Source organism: Xiphophorus maculatus, chromosome 10, assembly GCF_002775205.1.
Source record: "Xiphophorus maculatus strain JP 163 A chromosome 10, X_maculatus-5.0-male, whole genome shotgun sequence".
Classification (NCBI taxonomy): Eukaryota; Metazoa; Chordata; class Actinopteri; order Cyprinodontiformes; family Poeciliidae; genus Xiphophorus; species Xiphophorus maculatus.
The window spans coordinates 4,174,588-4,188,809 of record NC_036452.1 but is presented as its reverse complement, the minus strand read 5'-3'; the positions used below and the strand labels follow the sequence as shown (position 1 = coordinate 4,188,809).

The 14,222-nt window shown below is 36.0% G+C and overlaps 1 protein-coding gene across 2 annotated transcripts; it reads left to right on the top strand.

Moving 5' to 3' along the window:
- The first annotated feature begins 1,513 nt into the window (after positions 1-1,513).
- patl2 (PAT1 homolog 2) lies at positions 1,514-11,968 on the top strand. 2 transcript variants are annotated; one of them, XM_023341424.1, is made up of 17 exons: positions 1,514-1,568; positions 1,656-1,718; positions 3,378-3,431; positions 3,518-3,679; positions 4,174-4,248; positions 5,486-5,634; positions 5,852-5,926; positions 5,996-6,119; positions 6,192-6,309; positions 7,272-7,378; positions 7,453-7,506; positions 8,640-8,782; positions 8,856-9,012; positions 10,003-10,143; positions 11,037-11,134; positions 11,225-11,365; positions 11,451-11,968. In XM_023341424.1, exons 1-17 carry the CDS (start codon positions 1,515-1,517, stop codon positions 11,482-11,484), a joined length of 1,749 nt encoding a protein of 582 aa, XP_023197192.1. In that variant the 5' UTR covers position 1,514; the 3' UTR covers positions 11,485-11,968. The 2 variants fall into 2 exon arrangements, with proteins under 2 accessions (XP_023197192.1, XP_023197191.1); XM_023341423.1 differs by having other exon boundaries at positions 5,849-5,926.
- Positions 11,969-14,222: the final 2,254 nt, after the last annotated feature.

Here is a 14,222-nt window from a genome sequence, read left to right as displayed (position 1 = left end):
TTTATAAACATAGACTTTATTTACATTTGAAATGTACACATTGAGCTATCTTTTGTTGCAAGTTAAAATAAATACACACAAAGTATCAGTATAAATATATGCAGCAAAGTTACTACGAAATATATCTGCAGCAGCTACGTAGTGAACAGAGTTCGGAAAATGCTGGTTTTGACCACCAGAGGTCACTGTTTCCTCACTTTGTAAAAGTAGCACCTAATTACTCATTAATTTTATTTATAAAAGTTTAAGAAGAAAGACATAAAAATCCTGGATATTATTTAAAGTTTCAGAGCTGGATAAAACACTTTGCCAACAGTTACAGGTGAGGCGACAGCTGCGTGATGACGTGTCCACGCCTCTGCGCCTCACAGGTGTGTTCATTTAGAGGTTAATCAGCGTCTCCTGGTGTCCGAGCAGAAAAGAGCAGGTGATGTTGGACGGAAAAGCGCGTTGAACTTTTCGGATTCAACAATTTCTGCAAACACAATGAGTGATTCAGAACAACAACAACAACAGGTAAGTCGACGTCATTTGACTGTTTAAAATGTGTAAACAACGCTGTGTGGATCAGAACGACCTGAGACTTCCACGGTTTGGTTGTTGTTTTCTTTAAGGAGTCTGATAAAGTGGCTGAAGCTCAGTGGCCTGAGAATGGAGATGCGTGGAGTGACGCGGAGGATGATGCGGGGATGGACTGCGAGCTGCTGCAGGCCATGGCCGAGGATGACGAGGACATAAATGTCTTCAATGAGGAGACATTTGGGATGGGTGAGTCCATCAGAAACTCTTGCATAAACAATGCTTTAAATAAAACTTTGTGATCACAGACGCACATCTGTGCTTCATACGTTTTAAAGTGAAAGAAAACTGTTTTTGAAAATTTTTTTCTTTGGCCTGAATTTTTTATTTTTTAAACCATTTATGAATTTCCATTTGGTTTTTTTTAATGCCAACATTTCCACATAACTTTTCATATTTTGCTCCACCCGACGTATTAAATTACATTTTGATCAGTTACTCAGTACATAAGTAACTTTTCTTTTTTTTTACTCGAGTTAAAAATGTCCTTACTCTTACTTGGGTGCTCCAGACACCTCTGCATATTTGGGATATTAACTTTTTAAGTAACTTGCATATTTGATTAAATCTGCATCTAAAGTGCAACTAGTTCTTTTTTGTCCACATTGAGTAAATTTTAATGTAAAACTAATATTTGCACTAGAAATTAGACTAAAAATACTAAGATTTGTTCTTTGTAGTGCAGCCTAATGTCCAAAAAAGAATTCAGGATCTGCAGGATAAATGTAAATTGTTTTAATTTAGATCTCGACCCACATGGGACGACGGAATCGTTGGCTGATGGCGCCGTTTCCTTTGAGGAGCCGTCGCCTCCGCTGCGGCCGAACCCCAAACCTCCGTCGCCTCCGAGGCAGAAGCCGCTGTACCCGGCCCGGGTCGTCCCGTGGCGCCGGGGTCAGGGGTCAAGGTGGAGGGGGGGCCTGGGCAGGGGCCAGATGTTTGAAGACCCGGCCGTGATAAGGATAGTGGAGGGACGACCGAGCCTCATGGTGACCAAGATGGCTGCTCTGAGATCAGATTGGTTTGTTTTCTAACAATGTATTGATCTGATTATCGGCTCGTTTTTAACGTTTCAGAGTCTGGACAGCGCCATAGTGGACTGTGGACACGCCGTGTTCAGGAACACTTCTGTGGATGATGTAAGGGAGCGCTGGGATTTTAATTTCCTTTATCTGCACACTGGAAAAACATAATTTTGCCAAGTATTTTTGGTCTTGTTTCTACTGAAAATGTCTTGGTAATAATATCTTGGTAAAGTATTTTCAAAGAGGAGCCACCAGATGGCGCTAGGTGGGCTTCAGAAAACTTGAGGGAAAAAAAGCAAAAACTTATTTTAAATCAGAAAATTTAGTCCATCTCAGTCATTATAAAATGTTAAAATTACTTCTTGAAATGTTATTTGACATGCACATCGGCCATCGTAAACAGGAAAGAGTACATTTCTGCCATAAATTTATGGAATCTTGAGATCAATCTCAGAAATTTCTAGAAAAAAAACGTACATTTTCAGAAGACAAATTTTTTTCACTTTGGAAATTTCTGAGATCTCAAAATTTCAGTTTTTTTTCTAGTTTTTAGGGTTTTTTGCTTATGAAAATTTTTACTTTCAAAACTCAAATTATCACTTTTTGTGTTTATTTTTTTGCAAAAAATTCTGCGACTAATCTGAAAAGTTTCAAAGGTGACAAATTTGCTAGAAAAATCTAAAATTTTTGGATTAATCTCGGAAATTTTAAAGAAAATTTGGAAGTTTGATATTTGAAGGTAGAAAATTTAGTCAAATTTTTGACTTGAAGCTAAAAGATTTTGTCCACAAATTTCTGAGATTAATTACAAACATGACTTTTTTCTAGCAAATTTTTTACTTTTCCCCCTATCTACAGTGGCCCTAATACCTCGTAGATTTTATCTTATGATTTGCTGCCAGTTCAATTGAGCAAGCTGCTTTACTCCTCAGTTTAGCACAGCATGAATTACTAAAATTAAAAGCTATGAGGCAGCATTTGTGCTAAACCAACGCAGTAATTGAATGGAGAATGAAAGTGAGAAACTTTCTAAAATTTGTTTCTTTACATAATTTGAAGCATTGTCTTTGTTTGTAAAGAAGGGCTCTAACCAGAAGCTAATGCTGTTTGGGAACCACTGTCTTGGTACACTTGAAACAAGATGAAAGTAACTTACAAGTAAGAAACAGAAGCTTGTTTTATGCCAGTAAGTCCTTAATATTAGGCGATGTAAGCATTTCATATTAGTCTATCAATAATTTAGTTTTAAATCTGAAATGCTACCAAACTGGTGGCGTGACCTTTCCTCTTTTATCTGCAGTTTTCACTCCTTTTCTTTTTAAAGCCGTTATGAGGCAAAATGGTGGAACTTTAAACTGCTGCTTCAGGTTGCTAGGTAACCAAAGAATGCGAGAGTTGCTAGGTAACCAAAGAGAGTTAGTTTATTCTATCAACTTTGCTTAGCTAGCTGTGAAAGGTTGAGCAGCCTTTCCTCTGCCTACATCACCCAGAATGCTGTGCAGTATATGCAATGTGTATTACTGATTTATTGTCCAGCTATACTTAACATTGATTTAAAAGAATTACTAGTTCACTTATAATATGGAAAAATGTCTTGTTAAAAGGGAAATGATCCTAAATCAAGCCCCTATATTTTGCTGAAAAGTTAATTATAAGTCAGTTTTGTCTTATTCCAAGTGTACTAAGATATTTGAGCTAGAAACCAGACCAAAAAATGCTTTAGATTTTGTTTTTCCCAGTGCAGCTGATGCTAACTAAATGTCTCTTTTCTAGAGGACGACGCCTCCTTACTGGAAAAACCGTAGAGTTTCTGGATCAATACTCCAGGTTCAGAGGAAAAACAATCCCTCAACATAACAGATAATAACTGTAGACGGCTTAAATCCTTCTGTTTTTTTGGTTTGAATCTGTAGGACAGCGCCATAGTGTGTGTGATCAGTCACAGAGGGCGGGGTCAGCATGTGAACTCTGACTTCCTGGATCTACCATATCCCGTCTCTTCCTACGGAGTCCATAGAGGAGGACCCAGAAGATCGTACTCCAGGAGGGTGTTTGGCCAAAGAGGGCCCTCTCAGGTAGATTATTCTGATTTAACTGGAATATTTTCATGGCTGAGACTTGGAGGTAGTTTTAAAATGGGTGAAAATGACTCTGAAATACGTTAAAGTTGCAGTATGTAACCTTTATAAATGTTTTTTTATATTTAACTATCACTATGTTGACAGTATAATATGAGATAATCTGTGAAAAGATCGCCCTCCTCCCTTACCACATACAACCAATCAGAGCCAGGGGGTGGGGCTTAGTGCTGTCAATCAACTCATGTACTCACTGCTAAATGTGTTTATGGTGGAGAAACTACTTGGTTACTGGAGAAAAGTCAGGAAGAAGCTCTGTTAATAATTTTTGTCATAATCAAATTTATAATTAAAAATAAGCTACAGAGCAGCCCAGTGTAGCTTAATGTGAAATCCATGTAAAAAGTGTTAAGTTGTAATATATTCAGATTTAAAGTCATGTTTTTTTTTCTTTCCCTGTCCATCCATCTATATTTAACTTTATTTTGCAGATTAATGCACCAGTGATGCCAAGATCACCCATCTTCTCACGGCAACCCTTGACCCCACGACAACACTTGAATCAGGTTTTATTAAACCCTTGTCACTTTAGAGCCGAGGTCTGCACCACTGCAAAACACAATCTTACCAAGTGTTTTCTGGTGCAAATAAATTAGTACATCTTAAATAAGACAAAACTAAAAAGTAACTTTATACCAAGATATAGGAGCTTATTTTAGGTAAATTCCTTAATATTGGTGAAATAATCAGCGGACTCTGTACCTTTCATAAATATTAAGGAATTGACGTAAAACAAGCTCCCATTTCTTGCTGAAAAGTTGCATGTTTTTTTGCTTTAAATGTACTGACCTCTGATCTAGACTTCTCTGCATTTAAAATTATATACAGTTGGGCTCAAGATTATTCATACTCCTGTCAGATTTTGATTTGAAATTTTTATTTTTCTGATAGGAAGAAATAATGGAAACTCTTCAATGAATAAATAATACAGCACCACTTCTTATAACTGCTTTCCAGAATTTCCATTAACACTTTGAGTTGTTGGTGAGCTCCAAGTCTTTGAGGTTGGAAGGCCTCCTAGCCATCACCATAATCTTTAAATAAAGTCAGATTTAAGAGTTTTTATACCTGATAAAACGATGGACTTGGTTTGATTAGGGATCAAAAATGACTTGCTACATTTTCAGATCGTACGGTTCTTTCACGCTGCACTGTCAAACAAACCAAACCATTTGGGGGAAACATTTTCCCCTCCTCGCCTGTGGGGGCGCTGCAACAGAAACCACTGAAGGAAACGATATAAAAACCTCTGAAGACTCTGAGCTAACTTTCTTCATGAAATGTAAAAAATGGAGTAGTTTCAGATTTTAGGATTTCTCTTTTTAGAAGATAATGAACCATTTCTCCCGCTAGCGCTAGACTAGCACGATTGTTTTGGTTGTATTTACCCAGAAGTGGAAGCACTGCAGTCCACTTCCTGCTTTAGGAGCGGTCTCTGGTCCACTTGGTGTTCACACATGCATCAGAAGCGCACCAGAGTTCACTTCAACCAAGCAGAGACTGAGGTTTTGGTTGATTACGCATTCAACCAAACAAACTTTGTAGACGGACTGGAGTTCTATTAAACTGGACTAAATAGGGCTGAATGGTCAAACTTTACGACTTCCTGTTAACAGGGAACTTGTTGCTAAAATTAAAAGATTACTTTAAGTCCAGCTCTTCCATGGACTATGAATAATTTCAGACTTGGCTGCATTTATTTGACTTTAAGTTTGTTTTTTTTTATTTGTAATTTCGACCCAGACGGGAAGATTCATGTTCCCTCCAAACCACTCTTGCCCCTCCACTCCTCGGCCTCTGATTCCAAAGACCATGCAGCTTCGCTTCGGTGCCAACTCTCCCAGACCGTCCCCGTTTTACAGCCCGTCCACCAACCCGGTGCAGCCGTTCAGGTAACCTTCATAGTATGTAAATATGTACTAATCTGGCTGTTTCTTTGGGGTTTTTTACTGGAAAAATACTTGTCATAAATTATCTGTGCCACCTGCTGGTCCAACAAGGTACAACATCTGGAGTCCACCAACCAGCAGGTGGCAGCCCAGTGCCCAGATGTTTCATAGCGATGTAAGACATGACCTGTCTAAGTTTATCCTGTTTCTGTCTCAGCAGTTTCCCCGGTCCAGTCACGCAGCTCCATCCTCAACATAAACAGCTTCTCAGTCAAAAGCAGCGTCTGTTTCACAGGTTGGTGCTACACTAACTAAAGGATTATAATAAAATGTTAAGAATTAACTTTGAGTGTTTTTCCTGAAGAAAATGTGAAGGCTGGGACCCTTACTCTAACCTCATGACGGACAAAGAAAAGGAGTGGATCATCCGCCTGCAGATGATTCAGCTGCAAAGCGAGAATCCGTACCTCGAGGACTATTATTACCAGGTAGGAAAGTAAAATTTTAGAAAACTTCATCACATCTTAGAATGAGTTTTCAACTTTCTCGCTCTTTAATAGGAGTATTATCGTCGATTAGAAGCCAAGATGGCTGAGGAAGAGCTGGGCATCAGGAGCAAGAAGGAGCCACCCAAACTCACCACACCGTACATCACCAAGACAGACGCCTACACACCAGGTTCTCCTCGCCTTTAAATGTCAGCAAAAATGCAAACATTAGCTAATATTTTTGGCCCAGTTATCTAGGGACACTTAATATAAGACAAAACTAACTCGCAAGCAACTTTTCTGCAAGAAAAGGGAGTTTATTTTACATCTGTTGCTTAATACTAGATCTAGATCCACTGGCAGATTATTTAAATAACAGGAAATTTTTACTGTTCTCTAAGTGAAATTACCTACCAGTAGAAGTAGTACTAGTTCATCAATATTAAGGAATTATTGACTTGAAACAAATCTTTGTATCTTGCTGAAAAGTTACCTGTGAGTTAATTTATTTCAAGTGTACTGAGATATTTGCGCTAGAAAGTAAACCAAAATGACTTGGTAAAGTGTTTTGGGTTTTTTGCAGTGCGGGTGGGAGTCAGCAGTCACTTAAACAAAATGTTTTGACCATTTCTGCAATAAACTCTCAATTATACATTAGTGCTAAAAAAAATTAGGTTTTGTCTTGAATTAAGATATTTGCAATAGAAACTACAAGATATTGGAGCTTGTTTTAAAGTAATGTTAAGGTATTAGTTCCACTGGCAGATTACTTCACTGAACATTTTTCCTGTTCAGTGAAATAATCTGCCAGTAGAACTTGGTATTAAAGAACCAGAATTTGGTTGCTAGGTGACAGGCTGGGTTTGGCAGGGGTTGCTAGGTAACAGCACAGTGCCAGTTAATTATCCTCATGACAAACAAAAAGAACTACCAGTGTTTTTTTTGTTTCCTTTTTTTCATCAATATTAAGGAGTTATTGACTTAAAACAAGCTCCTATATCTTGCTGATGAGGTTTTTGTGAGTTAGTTTTGTCTCATTTCATGTGTACGAGTTGATTTTTGCACTTGAAACTCGACCAAAAGTCCTGGATAAGGTTTTAGCTTTCCAGTGTTCAGGTTGTCCTGTGTCTATAAAACTGTGTGGTCTCTCAGTGGTCCACATCGAAGGCTCTTTGGGTCAAGTCGCTGTCTCCACGTGTTATTCTCCGCGCCGTGCCATCGGTGCAGTCCATGCAGTCCAAACTCACAACCCTCTCGAGGTTTGTTGTTCAACTCCTGTAAATAAAGCTATTATAGTGCCTTCCTTGATATTCAGCTTTTTTTCTTTTTAAAGGAACAAAAAGACACCAGACAACAGCGACTAGAGATTCTCAGCAAAATAGAAAAGGTAACTTTGAGTTTTCACTTCTTTTATAAACTTATTGGGTCATTTTGACCTTAAAAAATACTATAATTTGTGTAGAAATATTTCTGAAGAGCAACAAATACCTGAGCCTGGAAAACATTTCATACTTTACAAAAGCTAAAGTGCAGAAACCGTGTAAAAGTTTTGATTGGTCACAAAAAAACGATCCCTAGAGGCTCTTGTCACTTTAAATCCAAATAAACTGCTGATGGCCACGTCCCCCAAACTCAACATTTTCACTCCCAAGTGAAAGTGGCTGCAAATAGATGCACAATTATACAATTGTTTATCTTTAAAAAGCATAATTAGTGCCTCCTGTACAGCCAACAACAATGCAGCAAGTGGTTCCTGGATGGTAAGTCAAAAACAAAATACTTGTCTTTTCTAGCAGCCATTGTAGAAACCAGCTGACCAAAGGTCCTGGAGTTCTGCTGGGGTTGCTAGGTAACAGGCGAAACTCTGCTGGGGTTGCTAGGTAACAGGCTAATCTAAACTTGCGTCACAAGGTGAGGGGCAGTGCCTGCTGATTTGCCATGTTACATTTGCATGGTTTTGGAAAATGTAAATTTTTCCAGACACCAGAAAACATTAACGTATTACCAGAAACTGGCCTTGTTTTTTTTTTGTTTTTGTTTTGTTGTTTTTTTTTTTAGCTTTGTCTGTTTTTAGAAACATTTCAGACCCAAATAAAAATGTAAAAGAATTTAAAGTATTTTATTTACATTTTTTTTGCAGAATGGGTCCCCTTTAAATGATTCTCTAACTTATTAGGAAAAACTTGAATTTGCTAGTATTTTAGGTAAATGTATTTATTGAACTGCACTTTATAGAAAACTTTGAAAATCTACTTAAAGGTTTTTATGATTTATTTAAAGTAGAAGGGAAACATTTGCACTGCTGCGTATTAAGGCCATTGTAGATGGAGAGTAAATTACTGCTGAGAAAATGGGGAAAATTTCCTGAGTTTCAAGCGTAGAAGGAAAGAAAACCAACTTTTGAAACTTGGAAATCTCTAAATTGTAATTTTTTGTAGAAAATTTGAGAATAATTGCAAAATTTCTGCAGTTTTTTTGGTAGTTTTTGTATTCCTCATTTTAATTTTTTTTAAAATGCAGTTGTTAATAGCTTTGCTGGAGGTGGAGGAAACTGAGAGGATGAAGACCGCGGTTTTATCTGAAGCAGAAGAAATAAGATTAATGGAAAAAACTCAGAGGAAAGTGGAGCACATCTACTCTCAGCTGCAGCAACACAACGCTCCGTAAGTCTTTTAACAATGCAACACCAGAAAAAATTATTTTTTTGTTGATTAAACTTATAAATTTGTGTTTTAGAGATTCAGGAGACGAGTTTCTTCCTTTCTTGAGTGTCTCGAAGGGCAAAAAGCTTCTCGCTCGTCTGCTGCCCTTCTTGAAGAACGATTCAGCGCTGAAGGTCTTGCACATCGTCGCCTCCAACCTTCCTACGCTGATAAGCAGAGACACCGAGGAGGTGAGTCGGGGTTAAAGGTTACAGGCATCTGAGAGTTACTGAGGGGTTTTTTTCCCTAAAATTTTTGGTTTTCGAAGATTTAATTTTTGAAAAATCTGGATTTTCTTTTGCCATTAAACTCTTTGGGTTTGCATAGTTTAGTGATGTCAGCACACTCAAGGTGGCCATCTTGTTTTTGCAGCTATTTATTTGGACTTTGAATTCAAGTAAACAAAGAAATATTAGGGCTAAGATTTTTTTTATTTTACTATATAGTTTAAATTGTTCTAAAATTAAGAATAATCATCTGAAAATGGTTCCAATATAAGAATAAAGTGTTAATATTACCAGAATAGTTGTAATTTCAATCTTCTTGTGAAGTTCTGATAAGTTTTACTTAATCTAAATATTAATCAGATTTTTAATAGCAGGACTTTGAAACAATATTTCTAAAGTTCCACACAAACTGAGGTGCTGATTTCCTTTAAAAACTCACATTTTTTTTGATTAATCTGAAATTTTCTTGAGGAAACTTGGAAATTTCTGCATTTCAAAAGTAAAAAATTGTCAACTTTTGAAACAGAAATGTCAAATTTTCTTCTAGAAAATGTCCCAAATATTTTACGTTTGGAGCTCGAATGTCTTTTTTTTTTTTTCCCCTAAAAACGTTTTTTTTAACTGCCCTGATGTTCTGTTGTAGGTCATGTAATATCCTGAGTACCAAGCTTTTTTTAATAGCATTTTTTAATCTGCTAATGTTCACGTAGTTAAACAAAAAATTTTGTAGCTGGGCCCTAATTCTCCATTTCACAAGTCAGAGAAGGGATGATTGAACTTTTTGCCACTTTTTGAAGACCTTTCAGACAAGAAAACGGGCAAAAAAAATCAGAAGTTTTATTTTTAAGGCGCATCGCCCGGCACTAGCTGAAGGTCTAATTTTGGTCTTTAAACTCAATGAAGATATCAAAAGTTTTGTTCATGTTTTGAAAATTTCAGTTCTTGTGGTTTCAGGACCTTCCAGTTCTTTACCCGTCACTCCGAAATGTGATCGGCGTTCTGACGTTCAGTCAGCTCATCAACGTTCTCAAAGACCTGACGTCTTCAGAGTCTCCGTCGACCTTCGAGTGCCTCTCCCTGACCTGTCAGAACAAGGTTTGTAGCATCAATGATGAGTAACGGACGCTGACGTTTCATTATGCTTTGAGTGTCTTCAGAGCAATTTCTGTGCTGAACACACTATAAGTGTTATTTTAAAAAAAGAATCTGTTTGCTATGACTGCGTATTAGGTGTACATAGAAATGACATTGAGATGAATCTAAAAACTTGGAAATTTTTGTAGGAAAGAAATGTGGAAATTTCTTCAAAAGTTGAAAATTTGACTTTTGGAGCTTAGAAAATCCAGTTCTAGAAATTTTCTATCTTAATTTGTGTTTTTGTTTTTTTTCTTCTAGCAAATTTTAAACTTTTGAAACTAAGAAACTTGAGATTGCAAAAAAATCCCACTTTTTTGTTTTCCCCCAATTTATTTTTTTTTTTGGCAAGAACTTATTTATATTTTTATTTGAAAAATGTTTAATTATTGAAGCTCAGAAACTTTCTATGTTTTTGGAAAACTTTTGAATCTCCATTTGAGTCATTTCTTCCACTTTTAAAAATAAAATTTTCAGTTTTTTAAAATTTTGTTTTCCTAGAAAGTTTCTGAGATTAATCTCAACATTTAAGGCTTTTTTTTTCTAGCAAATTTGACTTCTCAAGCTCACATTTGGAGATTCATCACAAATGTTCCAGAAAAAAAAAATATTTTTTTTTAAAAACTATTTATAGTGGCTCCAATACTCAGTCACAGAATTTATTTCTTCTAAAGGTAATACTACCAAAATAAGAGCCCAGATGTTGAAATAAAACACAAGGTACTACAAATATGAAATAAGCAACCATAAAAACAACTATTTAAATGCCTTTGGTTGTATTATTGGTCCTTTACAGTTTGTTGTTGCTCTTCAGCTGGAACTGATTTGTTTCGGATTATTTTTTGTTGGTTCAGTTTGGACTCAGCTTGCTGTACGCTCTTCTTTCCCACGGAGAGAAACTTCTTTCTTCAGGCGTTCCTCTTGAGCCCAGCATTGGCGACTTTGAGACCTGGTGAGGAAAACAAATTTTAATTCCTCTAAGTCAGAGTTGTTTAACATGTTCTGACATTTTTTCATCCCCGTTTTCATTAATTTTTTTTAGGACTGACATGATTTTCCAGGTAGCGGGACAGCTGTCCCAGTGTTCGCTGGTGGAGCCGCTCCTCCTCCCATCAAACCTGCTGACGCTCTTTTGCAGATACCTCGACAAGCGTACTGTGCATCAACTAAAAAGCAACTTGGAGTAAGTCCTGTTAAATATACCAACAGGTTTTAGCTTTAAATGCATGCAAATAAATACTTTTTAATTTCCAAACTTCTCTGTTTAGGTCTGCAACCAGCTGCCTGGTTCTACCATCTTAAGGAAACTGGCTAAAGAGATGCCAAGTTAAACTCCAGGTTTGTTGGACCCAAAATGGAGGAAGCGGAGTCTTCAGTACCAAGTATAACAGAAGTTGTGTAATAGATTTGTTTTTTGTTTATAATCCTCACCCTCACTTAATCACATTTTGCATCTTAAACTGTTTCCCTTTTTTATTTCCTTTGTTTGCTTTTCCTCCCTTTAGCCTCCACAAAGCAGCTTAAACCCATTTCTTTTAACGTTTCTAACATTATCAGAACGATCAATTTAAGATGAGTTTCATAATTTATAATACTGGAACTATGTTAATTATATTGACCATATATATATATGGCCAACATTAGGTAATGCAGTTTTGTAAAATTGTAAAAAATGTGTTGTATAATGCTAAATGGGATTTGTTTGACACAATTTTCAATCTTAAGTTTCATCTGTAAAAAATGTATTTTATTTATTGTATTAATTTGGAAACTGAAACGATTTAAATTTCACACCTGTAGAGCACTTGCAATATGAATAAAAAAATTCTCAAATTTGATTAAGAGAACATGAAATATATTTTATTTGGTCACTGCATGTGTTGCTGCATCAAGTGAAATGGAAACAGGCCTGTTGGCCCAAAATGTTTTTGTTTTTTAGTTCTGTCAGTTTAAGGGTTGACTCTGATACTGGGTCAAGATTTACCTTTTTTTGTCTTTATTTTAGTGCCATTTTGGTTCCGTTGACTCCATTACAACCGTATATTTTTGGGGCTGTAATCCTGTGACTTTTAATTTTACAATGAGCACCAAAATAATGAAAGCCTCAATCTTTAAAAATGCAAGAAAACTAGTTTTAAATGGAATAATTGGCCATAAGTTACAACAGGCCCAATCATTTCAATGGGGATGAGATTCTATCATCTCTCAAATGCATAGAAATGAAGATATTAACCACCATCTCAACTATTCAGTAAAACTGATATGACAGCTGAGCTTGGTGCCAATTCAGGATAATTTAGAGTTTCTGGACATTGATTGCTTAAATGGATGAAAACAGAGACGTAGAGGCAAAAAATATTTCATGTTTTTTTTTTTCTGAAACTAAAAAGACTTCACTGCATATTCACAAAATTTTAAGTATTTTTGGGTTTTTTCTAGTGCAAATATCTTGGTACACGTGAAATAAAACTTAAAAGCTTGTTTTAAGTCAACGATTCCTTAATATTGATAAATGATCAGTTCCACTAGAGGATTCTCTTTTTTTTTTTTTCACCTAATGTGAAAAACTTTTCAAATTTGCCAGTGGAACTAGTACTTTTATTGATTATTAAGAAATTATTGACCTAAAACAAGCTCCTACAGTATATCTTGCTGAAAAGTTAAGTTTTATTTCAAGTACCAAGATATTTGCACTAGAAATGAGAAAACTTGCTTCTCATGTGTAAAATTGAGTCTGGGCACAAAGTGCATCTCCAATGTGGAGATGGAGGTACTATTTTATAAATAAGCAAAAATCTCAAACTACTTAATGGAGTATTTGTGTGTAGAATATTGAGGACAGATTAATACAACTTGAGATAAGAATGAAAAGCAGCAAAAAATTGGGGAAAAGTGAAACCTTGTTCAACTGAAAAAGTTTGAAATCACATCTTAAAGTTTAAAAGTTTGTATTACAGAGACTGAAGTATGTCCATGTTTACTATCGAATCAAAATGAAATGTAATATTTGTACCACTCCATGTCCATACAAGTTAATTAGCTCAAAAGTGCCTTATATTCAACCAACTGCTTTCTTACAAACTGACCAGATGGTCGGGTCTGTTTAGATGCCAAGTAAGTGAGAGGTCCAGTTGGACAGGGAAGTGAGACATTGACCCCTGCTTGACCTCATAAGAACAGGATTTGGACTTCAGGTGAGGAATGTATGTGAAAGGTGAGACATCTTTCTCTTTTTACCCACTTTTAGCTTTAAACGCACCAAAGGAAAACTCAGTCTGTGTATTAGCACCACAGAAAACCTACAGTCTGAAATAAATTCCTCTTTCCATCTGGTTTCATACATCACTGCCATGATTTGGTGACAAAAATACATAAATTTAGACTTTATTGGGTTCCGATAGGATGCATGTTCAACTCGACATATTTGCTACATAATTGGTTTTCATGCATCTATTAAATTACCAATACTGGATCTAAACATATCAATAACAATGGTATTTAACTCAACTTCAAGTCCAATATAGAAAATATTTCTTAAATGTGTATAAATGTACCACAAGCACATGAGATTTTAATTTGTAAGCGAATGTTAGCCTTATAGCACAGCTACCTGCTCCAGGAAACTAGAAAAGCACAGTTGAGATAAGTTTACATAAGCTACAATTAAGTTTTTATTGAGGGCAATATGACAAATGAGCATATGAGCAAGCATTGTAGCATATTGTGGGTTTTCTCTTACCTATATTTAGCCTTTATGGGTCAAAATTATACATAAAGGCTAAAATATGCTTAATATTTGGCTAAATGTCCCTCAGCAATTTGCAGTGAAAGATGCTTTTTGTACTCATAGGTGAGGTCTTGTAATTCTGACAGGATTTTTGACAGCTCCTCTTATTAGAAATGGTAACATCCATTTAAACAAATTAGTTTAATGGCAAATATTAAACTTTTAAAACATAAGCAATATTTAATATGTAGTCAACATCAGGGTGTTGTAGACAATGTTTGGTTTATTCTTTTCTCAATATCGTCTTTGTCAC

What these genes read in the sequence shown, in the direction of transcription:
- patl2 (XM_023341423.1), top strand. Translation starts at nt 1,515, where the DNA reads ATGTTTGAAGACCCGGCCGTGATAAGGATAGTGGAGGGACGACCGAGC. An exon ending in AACCCGGTGCAGCCGTTCAG is followed by an intron (nt 5,635 to 5,848) that starts GTAACCTTCATA and finishes TTTCTGTCTCAG; the next exon opens with CAGTTTCCCCGGTCCAGTCA. An exon ending in ATTGGCGACTTTGAGACCTG is followed by an intron (nt 11,135 to 11,224) that starts GTGAGGAAAACA and finishes AATTTTTTTTAG; the next exon opens with GACTGACATGATTTTCCAGG.